The sequence below is a fragment of the Eumetopias jubatus genome, unplaced genomic scaffold (assembly GCF_037043125.1).
Source record: "Eumetopias jubatus isolate StellerSeaLion01/CBP00866 unplaced genomic scaffold, mEumJub1_p1.0 scaffold_15, whole genome shotgun sequence".
NCBI lineage: Eukaryota > Metazoa > Chordata > Mammalia > Carnivora > Otariidae > Eumetopias > Eumetopias jubatus.
The window spans coordinates 23,067,512-23,094,691 of NW_028274821.1; the positions used below are offsets into that span (position 1 = coordinate 23,067,512).

Consider the following 27,180-nt stretch of genomic DNA (forward strand, 5'->3'; position numbering starts at 1 on the left):
TCCCTTGTGAGGAATATTGATTCTCTCCAATAAATATTGCTCTAATAATAGCGATGTCTGTTCTGTGTACTGTACTGGGGGCATGGCTTTCGGGTAACTCGGTTCGGCTGTTACTGATTGCTTCCTTTGGCTTCTAAAAGGTGACCAGTCTCCTGGAGCTCTTGAGAACTAGATACCATGTGCCCCGCAAGACCCCCAAAGCCCATTTCCTCTCTGATGAAGTTTGAGGAGATGAGCTCTGTCTCCTGCCCTTTAGCTTAGCCTTACTGAAAATGTATAGTAGCTCACACCTTTGCCCTCACTGAATGGTTTATACCCTTTAGAGCAAGTGTTCTAGGATCAAAGACAGGTATAGTTTTCAGAAAATAATGATTAAGCCACTGTTTTTTCTTCACTGTTACTACACAGTAGCTTAATCATTATGTAGCAGTCAGTGATCCGAGGATCCCACAGGTGGGTGAACTCTGAATGGGAGTGTTTGGGGGAGGGTGTTGTCCCAGTTGATCTTGGGCTGGTTGGGGTAGGGTAGAAGAACCGCATAGATGCTGCTTAAGAATCTGTCATGTGAGTCACGCTAAACTCGACATTGAGGTTTCCCACTGGAAGTGCTTCCCTTCGCTGGGCATTTCTTCAGGCTGCCTGACTGATGACGTTTTTTGCAGAACAAATGCAGAACAGAAGCATCACGTAGCTGTTAGTGGCAGGAATGTTGACCAGGCAGCTACCACCTGCCAGGGTAAGACACCTTTGAAGAAATGAAAAGGTGAAAGAGTGACCTTGCTGGTGGAACAAAGGTTTATGTCTACTCATCCCCTTATCATGACCCTGTCCTGCTCCCCTCCTTCCTCGGTCTGATCCAGGCACCACCACGGCACAGCCTACTGATGCCTTATACCAAAGAGGCATGGGGCTGCTCCTTGAGCACTCCAACAATATCTGCAGGCGGTCAGGCATGGCGTCGCCTTTGGTGATCTTGGTGCCTTCCTTCCATCCATGCTTGATGGCAATCTGTAAGATACTGCTTTCAGTATGGGTAGGATGGAGGTGCCACCTCTCATATTCATGGCCTCAGTGGAGCCGTGGTAGATCTTCTCCAGAAGATGTGCAACTTATGAACCAGAGGTGAGTTCTCGACTGCATACCAGGGTACAGATGTTTGGGGGCTTATCATGGAACTCCACGGAATGCTTTTTTTCAGCCAAGACTGCACTCGTACCCACACTTACAATAGGGTTTTGGAGGGAAGGCAACTCCACTTGAGACTGGGACTCAAAAATGGGGTGAGTGTCCTAGAGAGCACCCGAGGTAGTCTTTGGGACAGACTCATGACCGTTCAGTGCCAAAACAAAAAACCAGATGTCTACGACCTCTTTCACTACCACACTTGTACCTTCTTGTCCAGGGTTATCATTGACCATCCAGTATCTGAACGTTAGGGGCACTGAAAGAATGCAGATTTTGATGCTGTGGAGGCCCTGAGAGGGACAATAGGTGGGATGGGGCCAACAGCAGGGAACCTGAAGAAGTGAGGAGGTACCGGAGGCTCTAACATCTATGTGGATAAGCCAGCCAATGACACAGCCTGCCAGTTCCTACATAATCTCATTTTAGGGTCCTTTATGGCCAATCCAGTGAGTTACCACTCCTCTGTCGAGCTTATTACTGGGAATACTTCTGGCATCAGGAATACTATAGCCTGACATTCTGTCCTTTTGCCTCATCCCCCTATCCTTCCAGTTTATATGTCCCCTGCTAATTTTTCAACGACACGTCATTCATTTTCCACTTCTCGACAATCTCCCAAGGCCTTGTCTTCCTTTCCTCACTCTCCAAGGTAGAACTGATGGCTTATCAGGTAACCAACATTTAAAAAACTCCAGAACAGCATAGGAAAGAGAGTCCATGGTACTGTAATAGTGTTATCTGGTGACAAATGGTAGCTGTAGTTGTGGTGAGCACAGCATAGTATCGAGTTATATACCTGAAACTAATGATGTTGCATCAACTATTCAATTAAAAACAAACAAAAAAAACAGGCTCCCGTACAAGTGGGCCCCATCTAATTCCCTTCAATCCTTCCTGTCTGGCAAAATCTTGTCTCTCTGCCTTTTCTAGAAATGCCTTTCTGTAAGTAACTGATTACTGTTGGATTAAATCTCACATCTCACAATGGAGTCTACTCACAATTGAGTCTACTGAGGCCACAAGAAATTCAGCCCCAGCACTACCTGGAAATCATTCATTGATTCCACAAATACTTATCCCAGGCTTACTAACGTGAACAAAATAAATGGAGTTAGGTCACTATTTCCTTAGTACATTCTCTCCTATTACTCAGATCTATTTTATTTTAAATTTTATTTGAGAGAGAGCACAAGCACTAGCAGGGGTAGTGGCAGAGGGAGAGGGAGAAGCAGACTCCCCGCTGAGTAGGGAGCCCCACATGGGGCTCGATCCCAGGACCCTGGGATCATGACCTGATTTCAAGGCAGCCGCTTAACTGACTGAGCCACCCAGGTGCCCCTCAGATCTATTTTAAACTTCCTTCACTTTCCTCAAACTTAGGCCATCTTCACTTGCCCAGCAGATGTGCTGGACCACAGTTCAGAGAGGAGCAAGAAAGCCGTGACGTGGGAGCTTTTCACAAAACAAAACAAAACAAAACAAAAGAAAAAACAAAAACCTTCCAAAAAGTATTTTCCTATTCCTCTTTTTCCTCTTCCTGTTACATGGAAAGAGGTTTCCTTCCCAATCTCAAAGGAAACATACTTTTTGAAATATCTTCATTGAGAGAGAGCTAAATTCTAGTCTCAATGGACTGATCTACCCTTTCCACGTCTCCTTCTGCCCCTCTTCCTGTCCTTCTGAGGCACCTGCATCTTTTTTTTTAATGCTTTTTACTACAGAAATGTTTATACATGTACAAGAGCAGATCGAACAATATAACTTCCCACATATCCCTCACCCAACTTGCACTATTATTTGGCAGGTGTGATACATACATCCCATCTTTTACGCTATGATTAAAGTGCAAAAGCCCATTTAAACATCTTGCCATCCCTCTCTGAGACATATGCTATGTACCAATGTCAAAGCTCTCACATTTCTTTGATATTTATCACCTGCGGAACATACTTATTCCCAACAGATGTGTGCAGCATTGGTGACGAAAAAGCACTGAGCTTTAGAGGCTTTGGCAATCAGTTCTGCTCTGCCTTAGAGTCAACCCCGAGGAGCCATTTGAGTGAATTCCTCAACTCCACACAAGAAGTAATCTTACAGAGCAAATTCAGGGCACGATTTCACTGTCCCTTAATCACACAGTAACTGTAACTTGCAAAAACCATAGGAGAACACTTTATGTTAATAAAGACTTGACACTGCTCTGTTTTCAAATATTTAGAAGAAAAATTTGTCCTGTCACTTTTCAAATGAACTATTGTGTTTCAAGTTAAACACAGTAGATCAAACACTCCCCTCTTTCCCAAAATGCCATTAAAAGTAAAAGATTAGATGAAAAAAATGCTCAACATCATTAGCCATTAGGGAAATGCCAATCTTAACCAGTATTTGCTAACACTTCACACCCACAAGGATGTCTATAATCAAAAAGAGAATACAAGTGTTGGTGGGAATGTGGAGAAATTAGAACCCCCCCACAATGTTGGTGGGAATAAAAAATGGTGCAGTCTTGGAAAACATTCTGGCAGCTGCTCAAAATGGTAAACATAGAGTTATCATATGACCCAGCAGTTCCACCTCTAGGTATATACTCAAGAGAAATGAAAACATAGGTCTACACAAAAACTTGTAAACAAATGTTCACAGTTATCTTATTCATAAGGTCAAAAGACAGAAACAATGCAAACATCCATCAACTGTGAAATGGGTAAATAAAATATGACATATCCATATGATATAATATTTTTTGGAATAAAGAAGACCAATCCATGCCACAACATGGACGAACCTTGAAAACATTATGTGAAATGAAAGAAGCCAGTCACTAATGACCACATACGATTCCATTCACATGAAGTGTTCTGAATAGGGAAGTCTAGAGACAGAAAGTAGATTCATCTTAGAGCTGGTGGGAGGATGGGATAGGGGAATGATAGCAAAAGGTTGCAGATTTTTTTCTCTCAAGTCATGACAATGTTTTAAAATTGACTGTGGTGATGCATGTGTCTGTGCATATACTGAAAATCAAGGAATTATACATATTAAGTGGGTGAATTCTATGGTATGTGAACTATATTTCAGTAAAGGTGTTGACAAGTAAAAGATTTAAATATAAGTGCTTAAGGATGACAAGAAGGGGAGCTTATAAGACAAAAGATGTCAACATATTTTTGGAAGATGGAAATCTGGTGGAGGAGTGGAAACTGACTAGCAGAGCAAACAAAATGCTGGCAAATCCATTCACACTGCAAAACCCAGGAGACGAGCAACCTGGTGGCACTAGAGAAAAAGAAATTAGGGGTTCCGTGTTAATTAACAAGTTGAATTTTTGTTCTTTTCTGTTTGTTTTATATTGCACATAATTTCTAAAATCTTTTTTTTTTTTTTTGAGTGGGGGTGCTCTTTGCCAGTATTTTGTAAAACCTTGTTGAAATGTTAGCATGCTTCAAATGTGCAGAGAGGATCCCAGGTTTCTCGCGTGGGACAGAACCTGAGACAACTGTTTTAAAGTTGGCATGGCACACATCTGGGGTCTGAGTATGGTGGAGGTAGCGGCAGCTGGAATCAATGCCAGAAATTTCAAAGGTTGGGTTAAATTCATTTCTGAAATGTATGTATTGGAAAATAAACTTGTGGAAAAGTTGCATACATGGTAAAACCATACCATTTATCCAGATTTACCTAGTAAGATTTTGACCTGTTTATAATCTCTCTCTCCTTTCCTCCTTCCCCTTCTCTTTACATAGGAACACACATACACACATACAAAAATTATGCATACATTCTTGAATATTTGAGAATACATTTCATGAATCATGCACTTTCTCCCTGAATATTTTTCATTGTGTATTTCTTAAGAAAAAGAATATTCTCTTACAGCACAGTTATCTCCTTCAGTAAATTTCACATTGACATGAAACTTTTAACTAATCTCCCATTCACATTCCATTTTTATCAATTTATCAAGTAATGTCGTTTGTGTGTGTGTGTGTGTATAAACCTCCTTTACAGGATTTAGTCTAGGATCACATACTACATCTAGTTGTGTATCTTTAGTTTCCTTTAATCTGGATCAGTTTCCCAACCTCTTTTAGAACAAGGCCATTTTTGAAAAATAAATTTGATGTACCATATTTATAACCCCTTCTCACTTGGAAATTTTTTTGGGTGGAGCTTATCTTGCTCGGACTTTAAAGGATGTTTTTATAATTGTGAGTCCTAGGGGCCTTAGGGACTGTCAAGATCACACTTCCTATTTAAAAACAATTCCAGAGATGCAAAGATATGTGGAGGGATTTTTCTTAACAGACATCCCTCCTTCAGTCAAGGGAGGGTATGTGAAGTGGGGTGGGTTTGAAGTGTACCTTCCTTTTGGGTAGAGACAATGCTGAAGCTGTGGATGCAGGAGAAGAGAGGTAAAGAAAGGAGCTGTCATTATTGGTAAACTCTCCTCATATGGGAGGGAAAGGATTGGGTGTCTAGGGCCAAGACTGATTCATCAGAGAGGGAATATAGGCAAGTCAAGTAAGGAAATGATACAGGGCTTAATTTCAACAGTTTATAATCTAAATAATGAAGCTGTAAGGGTTCCAACAATTAAATGACTAGGTGGCATGTGGAGATGAAATAAATACATATAAACCATCAACAAAAATGACATTATTTTTAAAACTGGTAGCGATGACAATAGGTATTTTGGTGAAAAGTTTGAAGGTATGTGGGAAAAATACTTTTCATGGAAAAAGTAAGCATAGGTGTCATTCAAAAAATGCCAAATGGTATTGCTAAATATACTTACAATTGTGCTCATTAGACATGATGCTAGAGGAGCCCACTTCCTAAATCAAGATGAGTTTGGTCCTGTGGGCTGTGATCCAGCACATTTGCTCTGTAAAATAAAGGAATCTTCAAAAATGTTGGGGGGAAGAAGGGGGATTTGACAGAGAGAAGAAAGAGGGAGCAGCAGGGTGGACACTATATGTGTGGAAGAGAACCTGTAGGGCGTGAATAGCCTAAGAGGGATTTGGGGAAATAAAAGAATTACTAAAATTTTTAAATTGTGTGCCACAGGTCCATGGGTGTGTCATGCCCTTGTCTCCCTCTTTGTCATCCTTTCTGTTCCTTGGTACAGATTATTCTGCTTTCTCCTGTTCTTTAGTGAACTTGAGTACTTTTGAGGAGATATGGGGGGGGCTGGCGCTGAGTCTATTTCTAATTTCATCCAGGTAAAAATGCATGAGGGAGAGCTGCAGCTGAAGGGAGAGTAGACCTTGGCCATGTAAATCCCTGGGTATAGCAAACTTTCAGAGATGATGTGAGGTCCAAAGTGAGATCACCACGTAGTAAAAAGGGTCTCAGGTATTATCAGCGTAACAGGTGGAACGAGGAAATTTCACTAAGGTAAAGATATGATATGGTGAATAGGTGGAGGAGGAAGGTAGGTTGGAGGCATCTAAAGGGCCATAGAATGATGGACACATCTGCTGCGCTGGTGAGTGGGGGAAGGGTTGCATTGAGTTTCTTTCGCCTGTATTGTCCCCTCCCCCACCCTCAAGAACCTTTGGTGTCTGTACTAAAGCTCTGTGATGTGGGCCTGGAACTCTAGTCTAGAACGTGTATTCTCAATGCCCAGCTGCCTGAGGCAGCAGTACATTTCAAATGATGTGAATCATCTTTGTCTGAGAAGCCTTACTGCACCATGGCTGAACTCCAATTAAACTTGCTAGGTTTTCCCATCCTTGCCTTCCTCTGTGGGGTGGGGCTTCTTCTTCTGGTGCTGTGCTACCTAAAGAGGAAACCTTGTTCACCAGTATTTTTGAAACAGAGAGACGTCAGTCAGGTAAGTAAAGTCCCTCAGAGATATTAAATCTTTCTTTTCAAATAGATGAACTCAAAGCTAACAACTTCCAAATGATGCTTTTACTGAATCTTACAAATTTTACGTTGTATTTTATTTTATTTTATTTTATTTTATTTTATTTTATTTTATTTTATTTTATTTTATTTTATTTTATTTTAAGTAGGCTCTAGGCTCAGTGTGGAGCCCAACACAAGGCTTGAACTCATGACCCTGAGATCAAGACCTGAGCTGAGACCAAGAGCCAGGTGCTTAACTGATTGAGCCACCTAGACACCCCTTAAGTTGTATTTTAATTTTCATTTGGTTTAAAATATTTTTTTTCTCTTGAGTCTTCTTCCTTGACCTGTGTATTAGTAGTGCGTTATTTAATCTAATCTAAACATTTTGGGGTTTCCAGCTATCTTCCGGTAGTTGATTTCTTGTTTAATTCTACTATGGTCTGAAAACATACTTTGTGTGATTTCTATTTTATATTCGTTAAGGTGTGTTTTGTGGTCCCGAATGTGGTCCATCTTAGTGAATGTTCCATGTGAGCTAGAGAAGAATGTGTATTCTGCGGTTCGATGAGGTTTTCTATAAATGTCAATTAGATCAAGTTGATTGATGGTGTTGTTTGGGTCAACTACATCTTTTCTGGTTTTCTACCTGCTGAATCTGCCCATTTCTGATAGAGGGCTGTTGAAATCTCCAACAATAACAGTGGATTCATCCATTTTTTCTTGCAATTCTATCAGTTTTTGCCTCACATACTTTGACACTATGTTGTTACATGTGTACATGTTAAGGCGTGTTGTGTCTTCTTGCAGAATTGACCTCTCTGTTGTTATGTAATGCTCCTCTTTACCCCTGACAATTTTCCTTGTTGTGAAGTCGGCTTTGTCCAAAATAATACAGTTACTCCTCTTTTCTTTCGGTTAGTGTTAGCATGGTACATTTTTCTCTGTCCCTTTGCTTTTAATCTATCTGTATCTTTATATTTAAAGTGGCTATTTTATAGACAACATATAATTGGGTCTTGTTTTTATCTACTCTGACAGTCTTCTCTTTTAATTGGTGAATTTAGACCACTTCCATTTAGTGGTTTTTAAATATACTTGGATTAATATCTCTAGCGGTCCGTACTATTTACTATTCATTATACCTATCCTTCCCCTCTTTTTCTGCTTTTTCTGGTTTTAAACAAGCATTATATATAATTCCATTTTCTCACTTTTGTTAGCATACCAATTATTCCTTGTTTAAAACTATTTTAGTGGTTGTCCTAGAGTTTGTAATATACATTTACACCTAATCTAAGTCCACTTTCATGTAACGCTCTACCAATTCATAGTGCAGGAGTGTCCAATTCCTCCAGTCCCTAGTAACATTGATGCCATTCATTTCACTTATCCATATACTAAAATCACCCAACACGTTATTATTATTATTATTAGGTCAATTGAGAATAAGATGAATGAAAGTTTTATTTTATCTTCATTCATTCCTTCTCTTCTTTGTGTAGATCTGAGTTATGTTCCTTCTCCCCAAAATACTTCTTTTACCACTTATTCCAGGGTAGGTCTATTGCTGATGAGTTCCCTGTTTTTATTTCTCTTTCACTTTGGTAGGATAATTTCACGAGGTATAACATTTTGGATTGGTGGTTTTTTTCTTTCAATACTAAACATTTCACTCCAATCTCTTACTTGCATGGTTTATGAGAATAGGTGATAATTCTTATGTTTTTTTCCTCTAGAGGTAGGGTTTTTATTTTCCTCTGGATTCTTTCAAAATTTTTCCTTTTGTTTTCCTACAGTTTGAATATGATATGTCCATGTATGAACTTCCACAATGTATGGTTAATCTGTCATTAATTTTGGAACATCCTTGGCCATTATTACTTAAAACATTTTTTTCTGTTCTTTCTTCTCCTTCTGGTATCCCGATTACCTATATGTTACACATTTTGGAACACAGTTCTTGGATATTCTAGATTTTAGCATTAAAAAAATTCTTTTTCTCTTTCTATTTCAGTTTGGAAAGTTTCTACTGAGTTTTATGAAAACTCACTTATTCTTTCCTAGACCATACGCAACCTACGGATGAGTCAATCAAAGGCATTCTTCATTTCTCATAGTGCTTTTGGTTTCTAATATTTTCTTTTGATTTTTTTCTTAGAATTTCCCTCTCTCTGCTTACATTCCTCATCTATTTTTGTATGTTGCCTACCTTTTCCATTAGAGCCCTTAACATAATAATCATGGTTATTTTTGATACCATGTATGAGAATTCTGAAATCTGTCATATCTGAACGTACACCTGATGCTTGGTTTGTCTCTTCAGATTGCTTTTTCTTGCCTTTTAGCATGCCTTGCAATTTTTCTTTGAAAGCCAAACATGATGTATTGGGTAATTGGAACTGAAGTAAACAGACCTTTAATGTGATGTCTTACGTTAATCTGCTTAGGTGTTGGGCTGTGTTTAAAATTTACTGTAGCTATACATGTCAGAGGCTTCAGTTTCCTCTAGTGTCCTTGTTTTTGTCTCCCCTAGTGTCTTTAGGTTTCCCTAAATCTCCCTAAATAGAACACATACCTTGCAGTTCTTTATAGCTATGATCCTGTTACTACACCAGAGCCCAGTCAATACTTTGGTAAGGTGTCAGGGGAGAGGATATGATTAAATACAGTCTTTTAATGGGCTTATGTCCCTGGACTGTGATGTTCACAAGTGTTTCGAAGGTTTTTTTGTTTTGTTCCGTTCCACTCCATGGATGAGACAGGAGGACTTAAGGAGGCTGCTGTAGTTGGGTAATTTGCCTTCTCCCATGTGGCATAAGGCTCTGGTAGGGTTTTCCCCTGCTGAGTAGGCTTCTGTTATGGAGAACACTCTGGGAATATTTTCGAATGGTTACCTTTCTCTCCAACCCTACACTCCCCTGCCAGAAATATGAGCAATTTTTTTTTTTTTTTTTTTTTTTTTTTTGTAGCTCTTTACTGTGAGAATCAGGTGGGGTTCCTGGTAAGAAAAACCATAAATAAGTGGGGGTCCCCCATTAGATTGTGACTCCAGCAGTTTCTCACTCTCATGCTAGCCCATATGCATCCTCCAGCAATTTGTCAGTGTCTATTTAAGTGTTCCTACCAGGAGAGCAGTGCAGAGCCTCCGGTGGCTTCTGTTCTAGGTAAACTAATCTAAACTATGGTTTTCTGCATTGACACCCTCTGAAGATTTGGGGTAGTGGGTTTTCACTATGGTTCCAAGAAAAGTCATTGATTTTTAATCTGTTCAGCTTTTTGCTTCTTTCACAGACTGAAGTGATGACTCCCAGGCTTTTTAAATGTTAGATCTGGAACCAGAAGTTGCCCTTCAGAGAATGATTTTTTATTTTCCTGTTCCTCTCCCCACATTTCCAAATGAGTTTGCTAGGGTCAGAGAAACACCTAAAATGAGGAGTCTAAAGAAAGAATAGACATTCACTGCTCTAGGAAGAGAGATCTGGCAGGGGTAAGGGTTAAGGAAAGACTAAGGTTTCTACTTGAAACTCACGGTCTATGTGGGTATGGTGGCTTGTCTTGGGTAAAATCCCAAACACAGGGATTCCATAGTCCTGGATTGGGTCATTTCGAGAGTATGGGATCTGTGTAAGAGAACAAAGTTTTCCAGCACTTGATCATGGGTCAGTCCCATGTCAAGCATCACTCGGACAAGCCTTCCTTTGTGTTGGGCTGCTCAGGAGAACAGTGCTAAGCCTCTGAGAAGAGCCAGGCATTTAAGGTATGTCCTAGCATACAGGGTCCTACCTGAGGGAGCACAGATGTGACTGTCGGGCTTCAGTTTCTATGTCCTCATTGAATAAAGGACTTCTGACTGAGAATATCAAGTGTGGATCTCCCAGACAAAATCCTCTTTTGAGTTTTTCAAAGAAGTAAGTATTGAAAACATTTTATCACCTTTAAAAATTGATAAAAGCAAGGAACACAAAGTTCTATTAATTAAAATAAAGTCCTGCTATTCTTGGATAAGGAACGTTTCCATTCTAAGAGAAGAGTGAGAGATACGTCCCAACCCCTCATTCTTTTATTTTTGTTCTAGCGTCAGGGCAGAGCCACGAGGAGGAGGAAAGGTGGGAATCTGAAAGGTAAGGTTCTGCCTATTCCACCTGAGCTCTCCAAGGGTGACCCTTCCTGTCCTTTTCATGATGGCTCAGGTCCATGATCTCTGAGGAGGTCAGCTACTAGATACAGTCCCTCTTAGAAAACAGAGGCCTCAGAGGAGAGGCTTATGGAAAGGCAATCAGAGCACAAAACCCTTCTCAGATTCCCTGCTCTACGTGAGGCAGTGATGGATCTGGGCAATGGGTGTTGCCCAATAGGTGGCTGTGTGAGACGTCAAAATCAGAACTTCTGTCTCCTGACTTTGTGAAAGACCTACGACGTCATGGATACTCAGCTTCCTCTTTGAGGTATCCATTGCCCTGTGTTCTTCATAGGGTGGTTTTCAGTATCACATAGGATAAATAATACATACAAAAGCCCATTGTGAATGATAAAAAATATAAGTCTTACTTTCATTGATCATGTGATCTTATATCCTAATTCTTGGTGTTGTCCCAGTCCAATCTACCAAGGGTATCACTGAAAGGACACTCTACTCAGTCTCTTATAAGATCTCTTGCTTCTATCTTCATCATTCTCCTGGTTTCCCAGGTGGGAGAACTTGCCAGAGTGAAGTAAAGGAGGCAAGAAAGGTGCTTTCTCTTCTGCAAAGGTGACTAAACATTACCTTCTATCTTGGACCCCCCCCCCCCTTTAAAGCAGAGTCTATGAATTTCTAAGGGCCTCAGGGAAACCCGGGATTGACATGGGATGGAAATTCAATCAGAGTTAGAATGTGAAAGTCTTGGGGATGTTGGTGGGGGAGGGGGGGGCTATCTTTGCCAGATCTGCCAGGGTCACATATATTTGTTCTGGTCCGGGCTGCAGCTTTGTACCTCCTGTCTCCTCAGCCCCCTAGGTCAGCATCATGATACCATCCACTTTCGTCAACTCTTATGTCCAGATCCCTTCTGTGAGGTGTGTAATAGCACAACGGCTGAGGTCAATCGGCTGCTGTTCTCAGAGGCCCTGGAAGATGCTACTCCCTCCGTGATCCCCTTGGTTTCCACAGCTCCTGTGACTGACTCATCCTTCACTTCATTCCCTGACTTCTCAGCAGTCCGTTCAGGAGACCTATTACCAGTGCCTTTGCCTGAGCCTTCCCCACCCCACCCCACTATCTTCTCACCTAACCCAGTGACCTCTTTAGCTGACTTTTTCTTACCCTCACCCCCCGGGCAGTCCCTGCCACTAGAGCCAAATACCTTGGATTCTGAATTCCCAGTGACCCATTCCATACCCCAGCCCCTCGCCTTTCCCCCTCTCCTACTACATGACATTCAGAAAGGGGATCCTGTCGTCCAACTAGAGGCCACTTTACCTCTGAATACCATCTCTGCTCTTGACCCCACCATTTCACAAGATATCACCCTCTTACCAAATCTGTCCCAGGCAAGGAATCCCACTGATTCGTTTGCTTGTCATCATACACCACCAACCTTGTCTGTTTTACCACCGCCAGACTGCACTTTAACTGTGACTCAATCTAAATCAATGTCCATCTCAATGAAGCCTGATCCTGTGAAGTCATCTCCAGATAGCCCTGGTAGGTTGTCCACTTATGTCCCAACAATTAGAGGTAGTGACTGCTCAAGCCTGTCAGTTTCAGAATTCTCCTGTTGTCAGGCTCAGGCCAAGAACGTGTACCTTCCCACATCAGCACACTCCAGTTTTCAGCAAGAGCAAGTTTACCTCCATCTACCAGAAACCTATCTCTGGAGAGACTCTGCTACTAAGCACAAGGAGGTCAGTGCAATTTCTTTCCCTGGCCTTCACTTCCAGGCACTCTTGGAGAGAGAAATGAAGAATAGAATGGCTTTCCAGATTTTAAAGAAGAAAGTAAAAGAGGAGGGGCCATTTTCCAAACAAATGTGGTCAGAATACCAATGGACATCTGAAGGGAATTTGCTGCAGCCATTTGATGTACAGGTCACCACAGGCCCCCAAACTGGCTGGAATATTGAAGGCAAACCAGAGCAGCTGCACATTTATCAGCAGCTCCTCCACGTCAAGTCTTTGGGGGAGAACTTGCCTCAGAAATATAGCCAATTCTTCTGGGGTCTTCCTTCTTTGCACAGTGAGTCCTTAGTAGCCACTCTCCTGTTTTCTAGTAGTACTTCCCCACTAGGGTCTCACTTTGTCTTATTCAATGGAATTCATAATACCTCTGCAGTCAAAATGCACAATCTAGTATCTGCACCACTTTCTCGTTCCCATCACCTTCCTCTCCCCAGTGTACATCTCCAACCCTTGCCTCAAACCCTGTTCCAATCCCAGCCCCTACCTTTCACTCAGGTGAACACCCAGGCCCATTTTCAATCCTGCCTCCGAATCATACCATCTTCTTCATCCCAGGTTAGGGACTGTGGAGTGTCTTTCCATAGATCCAAGAATGAGTCAGACTCTCATACCTTGACTGAACATGAACACCTGGAATGCCATCTGTTGCAGAAGCAACAGGAAAGCTTGTGGGGTTTAGTCCCTGTGTTCCAGAAATCTCAAGAAACCATTTGTCCTCGAGCTCCCAACCTTCCATTGGTTAGCCGGTCATCCCATGCCCACGTACCAGTCTCCATCCTTCCTGGCCATTTTCATATCACCTGTGAACCCCAGGACACATGGGAGTTACATAGTCCAAGGGAGGTAATCCCATGCTCCTGCCTCCATGACTGTAGAAACCTAGAGTCCCTAGCACTGATGGAGCCTCAGTGTAAATTAACAGGAATCTCTCAGCGAAAAAGCAGACATGTTCACTCACAATTCTATGAGCTTCAGGGCCATAGTAGCAAGGATCTAGCAAAGACTGAACTGAATCTCTCAGGAAGATTCCGTGAGAGGGTCCCAAGAAAGTCCCAGCTAAGGAAGGATATGAGGAGGAATCTTGGGTATATCCTAGAGAAGAGCCCACAAAGGGTCTCAGAATGCTACCTAGTGAAGGGTCACAGGGCTGCCTTGGAGACAACAAGTAACTGTGTGTGTCATTCAAGGAATCACTCAGGGAATGAATTATTAAATGTCTCAAGGAAGGAGACAGACCAGAATCAAATCAAAAGCGCTCTTAGATTACATATGAGCAAGAAGTTTTGGCAGATCACAGCGGGTAGGATTCCTATAGGTGTGTGTTATTCATGGCTGGCTGATGACAATACATTGCCTTTCTCTGGGAGTTCCCAGACTACCTCAGAAAACACAAATTCAAAAAAGACTCCGGTGGGTAGGGTTTACTGCCAGGTCACCACTCTAGGACTTTCTTTTCTTGATCCCAATACACGACAGGTACTAGAGGCACATATTATAAGATTTCGCATGAGTCAGAGGTGGGGTCTACCCCTCAGGGTTCTTGAATCCATAAAATTCTATATGTTGAGAGAAGCCAAAACATGGCCTCTTCCCCAAGTTGACTTTCCCTCCTCAGCCATGCATATTTCTGGGGTGGATTCCAAAGCTGAGTTTTTTAAACCCCTTGAGGGAAGCTCCAAAACTTTTTTGGGAAACAGGGTGAGAACAGCAAATTCAGTCCCCACCCTGGATCATCCTCTCCCTACTATGTTATCTGTGGGCAATGCAGGACGGGGGGTCCTGAAGGCATCACACTCTCACACTGACCAGAGTCCTGCCCAGTGCATCCAGATACCTGAGTGTGGCAGCCAGACTTTTCAGCCCCTTACACACAGCATCGGAGCTCAGGTCAGACCCAGTGAGACTGTACCAGAAAACACATGTGGCCCAGAGGTGCCCACAAGGCAAGCTGCGGCTGGACATGAGCCAAGGCATGAGAATGTGGGTTCCAGCAACAGAGTAGAAATGGTACAGGGCAAAGTGATGGTGGAGAAGAATTTAGAAGAATTTGCCATGTCCAACCTGTCCACGGATATATTCGACACCGAGGAGCTCCGTACTCTTCAATCCCAATCTTGTGACACCTTGACAACCAGTGAGTTGGGAAGCTCCAAAATGAGAAGTGTCAGTAGGAGTAAGGTAGAAACTGCCCTGACCACTGAACATCCGTCACCAAAAATACTGGTTCCCCAAGATTCTAAGCTATCAGAGCTGAAAAGACAGCTTCTGCGTGAGTTAAAGTTTAAGTTGGAGAGTGAGGAACATAACCAGGCTCAAAGATGTCCCACTGACATGCCCCTTACTTCAGATAGCTTGACTTCCAAGGCTTCACTGACTCCGTCCCAGAGTGTCTGCAGCGGGGTCTTGGAAGCATCCCAGGTGCTGCATGTCCAATTGGAGGATAGCAGAATTAGCATGGGGCAGCAGCAGGAGTCCTGGGACTCTAAGGTGGCCTTCCGTAAGTGTCAGACTAAGAATTTCCCACAAAGAAAAAGTGAAAGGAAAGTGAGACCTCAGGATGATTCCAAAGCAAGAAAATGTAGAAGTGAGGACTCAGGAGTAGGGACATCTGCAGGCAGAAAGGAGAGCTACCGTGTTGAGGACAGAAAATTAGAGAGTGCTTCCCCATCTCTGTCACAGAATGAACAGTTTCCTCCTGAAAGTTACTTCAGAAAAAAGATGAGGCACTTCCTTCAGTGGATCAAGTCCAAGAAAAAAATCACAGGGCAGCAGGAATGTCCCCAGCAAAAAGGCAAGTTCATGTCAACCTTAGTGCAGCACCAAGACCCAGTTGAAAGTGTGACTACTTTTGTGAGCGATGGGCCCCCTGAAGCTCACAAGCTCATGACTACCACTGGGAAGGTCCTAGAAGAGAAGCTGGCATGTAGGTACGGATCTGAGGCCTCAGCAGTAAGCCAGCAGCAGGAGGAACTACAGGCCCAGGTAGGGCCTGCCCAGAGATATTCCTCCAACTATTGGGCTCTCTCTGAGCCACAACAAAAGAAACGGGCAAGTATCAAGTCCTGCAGCCATGAAGCCGTCTGTGCTGACCAGAACCGTCTTAGCAGTGTCAGACAGAACAGACACAGGGTCAGAGATCCCCGAAAAGTTGTGACCTTCAAGGGCCAGCTATTAAGCCAGAGTCAACCCCCTTCTTCTCTGCCTTCCGGGGAGCCTGTGTCTCATCCAAGCCCCACCTGTGTGCATCAAGTATGCCAGGTCCTTTCGGCCACCAGGGGTGACCCTGATGAAAGTACTGTGTTTAGTGATTTGACTCTTCTACTCAAGCAGAAAATGCTTCTCCAGCACTTCCACAGAGAAAAATTTCCCTGAAGAAATCATTCCATCCTTGTTAAGAAAGCCTCACAGTTGTCATGACAATATATCCTCTGATGAGGACAACCTTCAGCACAACTAAGAATATCAATCCTCCTCAATAAATGTTTCTTCTAATAGAGAGTGCTGTTCTCTGTGTGCTGCACTGGGACTGGGGCTGGGGCTTGTGCTTAGGGAAAGGAAGAAGTGTGTTCAGCTCTTACTGGTTTCCTCTCTGGCTTCTATAAGTGCACCAGTCCCTTGTAAGAAGCTGGACAGTGGCCTTCTCAGTTTCATCCTGGGGTCCTTTATTTGACCCTGCTCAGATGTCCTGTATTAAAACATTTACTTTTTTTTTTTCATAAAAAGTACAAAAAGCTTACTCTGAAAACCTTCAGGCCTTTACAAAGTGAGAAAAACCCTTAAAGAGCAGAACTTGGTTCAAACTCTCTCTTCATCTGCGCCCAAACTATCTGTTGGGTGGGATGAGTTACTATGTCACCTAGGCCTCACCTCCTGGAGGCTACTCAGGGCTTATTAGAACCCAATGATACCATTTCAGCATAAGAGTATACGGGATAGTCTTTGAGCATGAAGACAGTACCTCCAGGGATGTTGCCAGGGACGTTGTCCTCCTCTATGGTGCCTGCCTTCCCAAACATGCAACATTTTACGCCAAGGTTACAGTAATTTAGGACTGCACTAATTATCTATTGCTGTGTAATGGACACTACAAAATGTAGTGGCTTAAAAAATACATACTTATTATCTCACAGTTTTTGTGGGTCAGAAATTCAGGCGAGGCCTACCTGGATTTTCTGGTTCAAGGCTGCAATTAAGCTGTCGGCTGAGGCTACATTCTCATCCGAAGGCTTGACTCGGGAAGGGCCAACTCCTGTACCCATTCACACAGTTGTTGGCAGGATGCAGTTCCTCAAAGCCTGTTGGACTGGGATCCTCAGAACCTTGTTGGCTCTTGGCTAGGGCTGGTTGGTTCCTTGTCACGTGGGCTTCTCCAGCATGGCAGCTTACTTCATCAAAGCAAGGAGAGAGTTTACAAACAAGACAGGAGTTACAATCTTTGGTAAACTAATAACGGAAATGACATCCCATTACCTTTCCTTTATTCTATTAGTCAGAGGCAAATCACTAAGTCCTGCCTATGCTCAAGGGGAGGGGTAATTACACAAGGGTGTGAACATCAGGAAGTGGGGATCATTGGACTCTTCTTAGAAGTCTTCCTAATGCAAGGGTTTCTTCTTGGACACCCTACTCAATTTGCTGAAGCAAAAGTGGCCAAAGGTGCCAAGTGGATCTTTGTCCTCATTCATATCCAAGTCATCAAGGTCAAAACTGTTTAATGGCTAAACGAAGTGGCGGCTGGTAAGTAAACATCAAAGTGATTGGAGCATCCAAAGAAGGAAGGAAAGGTGGTATAGAGAGGTAAAGGTTGTATGGGTTTTTCCTGAATTGTAAAGTAAAATGAGCCCTCAGGACCACCTGACTACTACTGTAGTCAGCCTTAGAGGGGAGGAAAAAGTAGGTGTAATATGTCTCATCCGGCTCACTATGTCTCATACGGCTCTACCACAGTCTCTCCACTTTGCCCTAGCTCCCAGACCATAGGTCTAAAGAAGTAACCTTCAGCTTTTGTAGACCTAGTCAAGCTTATAGAGGAAGAAACCCTTCAGGTTGCAAGGTTTAATTTCTATTCTTATTAATTAATATATTTAATATAGTACACCCGTCATTTCAAATTTAACTCTCATAGCTTGAACATGAGAGAGAATTGGTCACCCAGTTGACGGAAAAGCCAGTACTAGGGATCTTACAGCATGTAACTCCCATTTTGAGACATTTTTCACGTTACCTATGGCTTGAGCACGTCTAACTAAGGGAGATGTGAAGGCTGAAAGGGTTAATAAGCTGGGGCCACATAACAAGTCATATCTAATGTCTATTGCTTCCATTCAGAGAAATATTGAATGAGGCAATGAGACAGAATTTGGACACTTAGAACACCTAGGAAGTGATCTGTCCAAATGACTTAGTAACACCATCCATGAGTGATCTCATACTACTTTTCTGCTTCTAGGATTGTTTTCCTTTCCTCCAGATTCCTGTTCCTATGGGAAAGCATCACGATCATAAAAAACTAAGAAAGTGTATTAGCTGAAAAATGATTAGAGAGATGAAGATCAATTTCTCTAGAAAAAGATGTGCTTTGTGTCCACAGTCAGGGATCACAGTGTTATGAAATTTTAGGAGAGTGTCATTTACGTGATATAGTGTGGTGCCTGAAGAATTGTCCCTGACACATAATGCAATGGGAATGGGTTACCTGAATTTTTACAACCTCAAGCTTAAACTCTAAACGTAACGTCAGGGTTGACAAAACGCATGTATTGATTGGTACCTTATTTACGTGATATAGTGTGGTGCCTGAAGAATTGTCCCTGACACATAATGCAATGGGAATGGGTTACCTGAATTTTTACAACCTCAAGCTTAAACTCTAAACGTAACGTCAGGGTTGACAAAACGCATGTATTGATTGGTACCTTAATGTGGATTGGGCATGGTGACCCCAGTTCCCAGCTTCAGGCATTGAGCATTTCTCTGGTGCCAGGTGGTGCCTAAGGCGATCAGATTCCTTGAGGCAGCCATCAGAAGGACTAACACAGATAACTGTGCCACAGTCGGTGGTTGCAGTGAAAGAGCCCAGGCTATGAGAAAGGGCTCTTCTCTTGAGGCTCTTCCCCTAGAACTTCCACTGGTCCTGGATCAGAGCCTAAACTGGGCTATTTTCCTGGGGTCACAAGGGCGCATTTGGTCTTCATTAGGAAGGCCACGTGGCAGGTTCAGAGACTTGTAGAGGCTGCCTCCTTATTTCTCCCAGGAGACTCAAGGTCTCTTCCTTCCTTCATTGGTGGGGGTGGGGGAAGCAGGGAAAGAACGGATTCATATATAAGTGTAGCCGTGCTTCCCTGTGGGGAGGAGGTTGGGCTGGCAATGACAAGATTGGGTAATTTTCCTCTGTAGGGATTCTCTCCCAGCTTAAGGCAGCCTTCATTTGAGGCAGGATATTTTACCAAGCTACTGATTGCTGCTTCTATTCCCTGCCAGAGGGGACTCCAGAAGGAATAAAAGTTAACTTCCCTTTTTGTCTTACAGGAAGTTCTGAGCTTCTGGTCTCAGGGGTTATTAATGGTTTTCATGTTTCCTGACCCCCAAAGAGAAGTTGTGAGGCACCTGTTGTACAGTCCTGTCCAGACTCTTACGGGTGAGGAAAATTTTCACCAGGTGTTCTCAGGAGAGAGGAGATAGGCATTGATGTAGGTGCTGGGTTGAAAGGAGAGTTGCCTAAAGGTACCAGTGGCTCCAGTGACTTGATACTAAGGGTGTAAGGTTGAGTTCCTGAGTGGATGGGTTCTGTGTGGAAGTCCTCTGGGAGACAGCACAATCTTTCTAAGGGATGAAATGATGTTTGCTGAGATGAATGATCATCAAGCGGCATTACCTTGGGAGCTGCATCAAAATTCTGCATTGCCGCACTGGGCATAGAGGCTATACAACCACTGGCCTATTAATGGGCCAGTGGAGCTTGGGCAATGAACATCCCAATGGCAACCATGATAGACCCAAGAGCAGAGTCTTTTTCTTATATATTTGCCTGATATTTTATATTTGCCTGATGGCAAAAGCCTCTCCCCGCCCCATCCCCATTGCCAGTGATGACTAATATTGGATACCTTCCTTCAACATGGGGGCTCTGATCCAGATTTAATTTAATTTAGAAAAATTAAGTGCTGCTTGTTGTACTTCAGTTTTGTAAAACATGCTTTTATGTATCTTATCCCATTTAATATTTACGATTCTTCAAGGTAGATTTTTTATTTTTTAAAATTCAATTAAAATATAATGTATTATTGGTTTCAAACGTAGAGTTCAGTGATTCATCAGTCTTATATAATACCCAGTGCTCATTACATCCCATGCCCTCCTTAATGCCCATCACCTAGTTACCTCATCCTCCCACCTCTCTCCCCTCCAGTCACCTTCAGTTTCTTTCCTATGATTAAGAGTCTCTTATGGTTTGTCTCCCTCTCTGATTTTGTCTTGTTTTATTTTTTTCCTCCTTTCCCATATATCCTGTTTCGTTTCTTAAATTCCACATATGAGTGAAATCATATGAGAATTGTTTTTCTCTGACTGACTTATTTCACTTAGCATAATAACCTCTAGTTCGATCCACGTCATTGCAAATGGCAAGATTTCATTTTTTTGATAGCTGAGTAATGTTTCATCTATCTATCTATCTATCTATCTATCTATCTATCTATCTATCTATCTATCTCACATCTTCTTTATCCATTCATCTGTCGATGGACATCTGGGCTCTTTCCATAGTTTGGCTATTGTGGACATTGCTGCTGTAAACATTGGGGTGCCAGTGCCCTTTGGATCACTACATTTGTATCTTTGGGGTAATACCCTGTAGCGCAATTGCTGGGTTGAAGGGTATTTCTATTTTCAACTTTTCTAGGAATGTCCCTACTGTTTTCCAGAGTGGCTGTACCTGCTTGCATTCCCATCAACAGTGTAAGGGGGTTCCGTTTTCTCCAGTTCGTCACCAACATATGTTGTTCCCCATCTTGTTAATTTTAGCCCTTCTACCTGGTGTGAGGTGGTATCTCATTGAGGTTTTGATTTGGATTTCCCTGATGCCGAGTGATGTTGAGCATTTTTTCATGTGTCTGTTGGCCATCTGGATGTCTTCTTTGGAGAAATGTCTGTTCATGTCTTCTGCCCATTTCTTGATTGGATTATTTGTTCTTTGGGTGTTGAGTTTGATAAGTTCTTTATAGATTCTGGGTACTAGCCCTCCCTCTATCTGTCAGTTGCAAATATCTTCTCTCATTTTGTCAGTTGTCTTTTGTTTTTTGTCAACGGTTTCCTTTGCTGTGCAAATGCTTTTTATCTTGATGAAGTCCTAATAGTTCAGTTCATTTTTGCCTTTGTTTCCCTAGCCTTTGGCGACGTGTCTAGCAAGAAGTTGCCATGGCCAAGGTCACAGAGGTTGCTGGCTGTGTTCTCCTCTTAGGGTTTTGAAGGATTCCTGTCTCACATTTACGTCTTTCATCCATTTGGAGTCTATTTTTGCGTATGGTGTAAGGAAACGGTCCAGTTCCATTCTTTTGCATGTGGCTGTCCAATTTTTCCAACACCATTTGTTGAAGAGACTGTCGTTTTTCCATTGGATATTCTTTCCTGCTTTATCAAAGATTAGTTGACCATAGAGTTGAGGGTCCATTTTTGGGTTCTCTATTCTGTTCCATTGATCTATGTGTCTGTTTTTGTGCCAGGACTATACTGTCTTGATGATAATAGCTTTGTAATAGAGCTTGAAGTCTGGAATTGTGATTCCACCAGTTTTGGTTTTCTTTTTTAACATTCTTTTGGCTATTCGGGGTCTTTTCTGGTTCCACACAAATTTTAGGATTATTTGTTCCAGCTCTGGGAAAAAAGTTGATGGTGTTTTGATCGGGATTGCCTTGAATGTATAGATTGCTCTAGGTAGCATAGACATGTTAACAGTATTTGTTCTTCCAAACCTTGAGCATGGAATGTTTTTCCATTTCTTTGTGTCTTCCTCATTTCTTTCATGAGCGTTCTATAGTTTTCTGAGTACAGATCCTTTGCCTCTTTGGTTAGGTTTATTCCTAGGTATCTTATGGTTTTGGGTGCAATTGTAAATGGGATTGATTCCTTACTTTATCTTTCTTCTGCCTCATTGTTAGTGTGTAGAAATGCCACTGATTTCTGTGAATTGATTTTATATCCTGCCACTGTGCTGAATTCCTGTACGAGGTCTAGCAATTTTGGGGTGGAGTTTTTGGGTTTTCCATATACAGTATCATGTCATCTTCAAAGTGTGAGAGTTTGACTTGTGCTTTGCAGATTCGGATGTCTTATTTCTTTTTGTTGTCTGATTGCTGAAACTAGGACTTCTAGTACTATGTTGAACAGCAGTGGTGATAGTGGACATCCCTGCTGTGTTCCTGACCTTAGGAGAAAAGTTCTCAGGTTTTCTCCATTGAGAATTATATTCACTGTGGGCTTTTCGTATATGTCTTTTACGATATTGAGGTGTGTTCCCTCTATCCCTATACTGTGAAGAGTTTTAATCAAAAAAGGAAGCTGTAGTTGTCAAATGCTTATTTCTCCATTTATTGAGAGGATCATATGCTTCTTGTCCTTTCTTTTGCTTATGTAGCGTATCACATTGATTGGTGTGTGGATGTTGAACTACCCTTGCAGCCCAGGAATAAATCCCACTTGGTCAGGGTGAAAATAATCCTTTTAATGTTCTGTTGGATACTGTTGTCTAGTAGTTTGGTGAGAATTTTTCCATCCATGCTCATCAGGGATTTGGTCTGTAGTTCTCCTTTTTGGTGGGTTCTTTGCCCGGTTTGGGGATCAAGGTAATGCTGGCCTCATAGAAAGAGTCTGAAGTTTTCCTTGCATTTTTATTTTTTGAAACAGCTTCAGAAGAATAGGTATTAATTCTTTGTTTGGTAGACTTCCCCTGCGAAGCCTCTGGCCCTGGGCTCTTGTTTCTTCGTGGATTGTTTATTACTGCCTCAATTTCCTTGCTGGTTAGGGATGCGCTCAGGTTTTCTATTTCTTTCTGGTTCCGTTTGGTAGTTTATATGTCTCTACGAATGCATCCACTTCTTCCAGCCTGCCTAATCTGTTGGCATATATTTGCTCATAATTTGTTCTTAAAATTGTTTGTATTTCTTTGGTGTTGGTTGTGATCACTCCTCTTTCATTCATGGTTTTATTTATTTGGGTCCTTTCTCTTTTCTTTTTGATATGTCTGGCTGGGGGGTTATCAATCTTATTCTTTCAAAGAACCAGCTCCTAATTTGGTTGATCTGTTCTACTGTTCTTTTGGTTTCTATTTCATTGGTTTCCGCTCTAATCTTTATTATTTCCCTTCTCCTGCTGGGTTTAGGCCTTTTTTGCTTTTCTTTTTCCAGCTCCATTAGGTGGAGCTGGAGTTTAGCTTGAGATTTTGAGGCCTTTCTTGTTTCTTGAGAAAGGCTTATATTGCTACATATTTCCCTCTTAGGACTGCTTTTGCTGCATCCCAAAGGTTTTGAACAGTTGTGTTTTCAGTTTCATTTGTTTCCATGAATTTTTTTTAGTTCTTCTTTAATTTCATGGTTGACCCATTCATTCTTTAGTAGGATGCTCTTTAGCCTCCGTGTATTTGAGTTATTTCCAAATTTCCTCTTGTGATTGAATTGAATTCCAGTTTCAAAGCATTGTGGTCCAAAAATATGGAGGGAATCACCCCAATCTTTTGGTACCATTTGAGACCTGATTTTGTGGACTGGCATGTGATTTATTTTGGAGAATGTCCCATGTACACCCAAGAGGAATGTATATTCTGTTGCTTTAGGGTGTTTTAACAAAAAAACTAAAGAAGAAGGAGGAGGAGGAGGAGGAAAAGAGAAAAAGAGAATACGATCAGTCAGGTGAAGGGAACAGAGCCATACACTGGATTCTGCATTTATTTTGGTCTGTTAGAAGAAACTGTATCCCAAAATGAAAAGGAAAGAAAAACTTATGTATTTACAAAAACAAAATTAAATATAGTAAAAGGATAGACTATAACTGTAAAAATGAAAATTAGAAAAAGATTTTAAAAAAGGGCTGAGAAGAGAGAAACTGGTTGAAAAAGGAAAGAGAAAAAAATCAAAATTGAAAGACTAAAGAATCGTGGGGAAAGAAAACATGAATTCTTTGTGCTGTATTTCCCTAGCGCTGGAGTTTTGCCATTCTCAAAGACTGGTAAACTTGGTCTTGGCTGGATATTCTTGCTGATCTCCTGGGGGAGGGTCCTATTGCATGGATTCTCAAGTGTCTTTGCCCCAGGTGGAATTGCACCGCCCTTGCAGGGGGACAGGCTAAGTAATCTGCTGGATTGCCCTATGTGTCTTTTGTTCCCTGAAGGCTTTCCTCACAGCTTTAGAGATGACACTGAAAAGGGCGGCCTCCCAGTCTCTGGCCCGCAGCCGAGAGCTCGAGGCCCCATTCCTCAGTGTGGCCTCAGGGAAAAGCAGTCAATCGCCCTTGTCTCCCTGGTCTCTGTCTGCTCTCTGTGCTCAACCAGCCTGTGCCTGACCATTTCTATCTCAGGCATGGAACCCTGTTTCAAGTCTCCAAACCCTGCTGACTCCTGCGGTGCACACCCACACAGCTCCTCCTGGGGGTGGCGGGGGTGGGGGGGGTGTCTTGCCGGTTCTGATGCTTGCTGGGCCCCTGCTCAGGGAGCGGTCACCCAGCCGGGCCAGGGTTTGTGGTTTATGGCAACTCCAAGCCGTGAGCCCACTCCTGGGCTTGCTGATTTACAGTGGGCTTCCCAGGTCTGATGCCCAGGAATCCTGCCACACTCAGGCACCCCCATTTTTTCTGTGACCCTGGGGATCCTGAGAACACACTGTCCCACCTAGGATTCCACCCCACTTCACCACCTGAGCACCTTTCAGGTGGGGACGTCCCTCACCAGAGCCAACTTCTAAAAGTTCTGATTTTGTGCTCTGCTGTTCTATACGGTAGCCCGCTGACGGAGGCTCCCGCCCCCCACGGTTTATCTTCCCATATATCGCCTCGGATTCACTTCTCCGAACCTCCTACCCGGTAGAAAGTGGTCACTTTTCTATTTGTAGAGTTGCAGCTATTCTTTTCTTAGATCTCCTCTTGATTTCGCAGGTGTTCAGAATGATTTAGCTGAATTCCGGGGAACAGATGAAACTAAGGTCTCTTACTCTTCCGCCATCTTGGACTCCAATCTCAGTAGATTTCTTAATCCCCTCTTATAGAAGGGTAACCTGAAGGACAGAGAAGGTAATGTGTATTTTGTGGGCTAGCATGGAAGAGGGAGCCAGGGATGGAGAGCCCCCTTATAATGTGAGGAATTATTGGGATGTAAATGACAGCAAATACAATTTAACTGACTTAAAAAAGAGAATCTTTTGCCTTAGGTACGTGAAAAAGTCTGTGAATAAGGCTGGCCTAAGGCAGGAGGGAGCTGGAGCTCAGTTGATGCCTTCAAGATTCACTTTCTATCCATTTCTTGGCTCTATATTCTGGACTGACTTTCTGCCTGACAATTTTGTAGCTTTAAGTGTACCTTTCAAGCTTTAAGTGTAGCTAAAAATGGGTTGTGTCTCTCAGTAGTCCCTGCAAAAATCCCATTGTGGCTTATTGGCTCCAGTTGGGTCACACGCCCATCCCTGACCAATCACTGCTGTCAAAAGCATAAAGTCATCTTTTGGCCAAGCCTGAGTTATAGATGCATTCTTAGAATAGGGGTGTCAGGGAAAGACAACTCCACCTGCACATAGACTGAGACTGAGAATGGGGTTAGTTCCCTGGAGGTCAATAAAGGGGCTGTTTCCAGAAGGTGAGTGAATGGTAGGTATCAAAACAAAAACTGATGTCTACTCCAGCCCTCTTTCTCACTGCCCTATTTCTGCTTTCTTGTCCAGAGTTATGCCACGACTAAAGCTTGGAGTTGCAGTAAATGCTGATTCTGTGGAGACTTAGGGATAGGAAAGAGGTGGGATGGGGCCCAGGAGAGGAACTTGAAGTAGGAGGCATCAGAGTCCCCAACATCCATGTGGATAGACCATCCAATAATCTGTCTCCTTACCATTTATCCCTTCTCATCCTTGAGCCCTTTACCTCCATTCCAGTTTAGTTATGGCCATATCCTAGAACTTATCACCAGGAACACTTCTGCCATCTGAAAAGACAGCCTGACATTCCACTTGATTTTTTTTTTAAGATTTTGTTTATTTATTTGACAGAGAGAGAGAGAGAGAGAAAGAGAAAGCACACAAGCAGGGGTTGCTGCAGGCAGAGGGAGAGGTAGAAGCGGGCTCCCCGACATTCCACTCGATTTTATCCTTTCAGCTTATGCCCTCAATATGCCAATTCTTCAACCTGTTCAGGAACTACAAGATACTTTATACATCTCCCTGTCCATCTGACAATGTTTTGTCTTCGTTCCCTCCCTCTCCAAGGAAAACTTCATGGTTCATCCCTTAATTCCAAACCTAAATAGCTCTACGTTCAACAGCCTCTCATTCGCCTTTCATCTGCCATGCGTGGCAAAAGTCAGTTGTGTCTTTTTTAGACCCGACTTCTAATAAGGGGCTGATTCCTCTAGGATAAAATCAACATAAGTAAGTATGTTGCTGCCACCATAAATGTTCTATAATAATGGTCAGCTTCAACACTGCCTGAAAACAATCCATTAGTTTGTTGTGTTGGTTACTGTGTACTGGCATTCTTCGAAGCATTAGGGGCACACCGTGGAGGAAACAAAGCTCCCTGTCTTGGTGGAGCTCATGACTGTTCCTTAGTCAATTCTCTTGCCCAAGTGCTCAAAAGGATTTCAGTTTCCTACAATTTCTCCACACTCCTCACTCGTTGAGCATGTGTGCTGGACCATGACAGGGGAATGAGAAGTCACCAGAACCTTACATCGAAAAAAAATTTTGAAAGAGTAACAAAACCAAAACGTGAACACCCATTCCTTCTTTCCTCTTTCCTATCTCTTACACTGGAAGGTTTTCCTCGGGGATCTGTCCTTGCTTTCCAATTTACAACATTTTTTTTTTGCACTGTTGGAATATTTGGCTTAATCATCTGCTTTTCTAGAAGACCGACACCATATTTACCTCAATAGAGTTTGGCACGTCCAGCAGAGTTCAGAAATCTGTGGACAGACGAGCGATCGCAGGAATTTATAAGCTGAGGTTCCGACCA

The 27,180-nt window shown here is 42.5% G+C and overlaps 1 protein-coding gene across 1 annotated transcript; it reads left to right on the plus strand.

Moving 5' to 3' along the window:
• The first annotated feature begins 6,880 nt into the window (after nucleotides 1-6,880).
• LOC114203579 (spermatogenesis-associated protein 31D1-like) lies at nucleotides 6,881-16,350 on the plus strand. The gene is made up of 4 exons (XM_088018805.1): nucleotides 6,881-7,021; nucleotides 11,117-11,162; nucleotides 11,731-11,791; nucleotides 12,030-16,350. Exons 1-4 carry the CDS (start codon nucleotides 6,881-6,883, stop codon nucleotides 16,348-16,350), a joined length of 4,569 nt encoding a protein of 1,522 aa, XP_087874931.1.
• The last annotated feature ends 10,830 nt before the right edge of the window (nucleotides 16,351-27,180 follow it).

Coding starts and splice junctions, on each gene's coding strand:
- LOC114203579 (XM_088018805.1), top strand. CDS start 6,881: ATGGCTGAACTCCAATTAAACTTGCTAGGTTTTCCCATCCTTGCCTTC. Junction 11,163..11,730: donor GAAAGGTGGGAATCTGAAAG/GTAAGGTTCTGC, acceptor CTGGTTTCCCAG/GTGGGAGAACTTGCCAGAGT. Junction 11,792..12,029: donor GTGCTTTCTCTTCTGCAAAG/GTGACTAAACAT, acceptor CTGTCTCCTCAG/CCCCCTAGGTCAGCATCATG.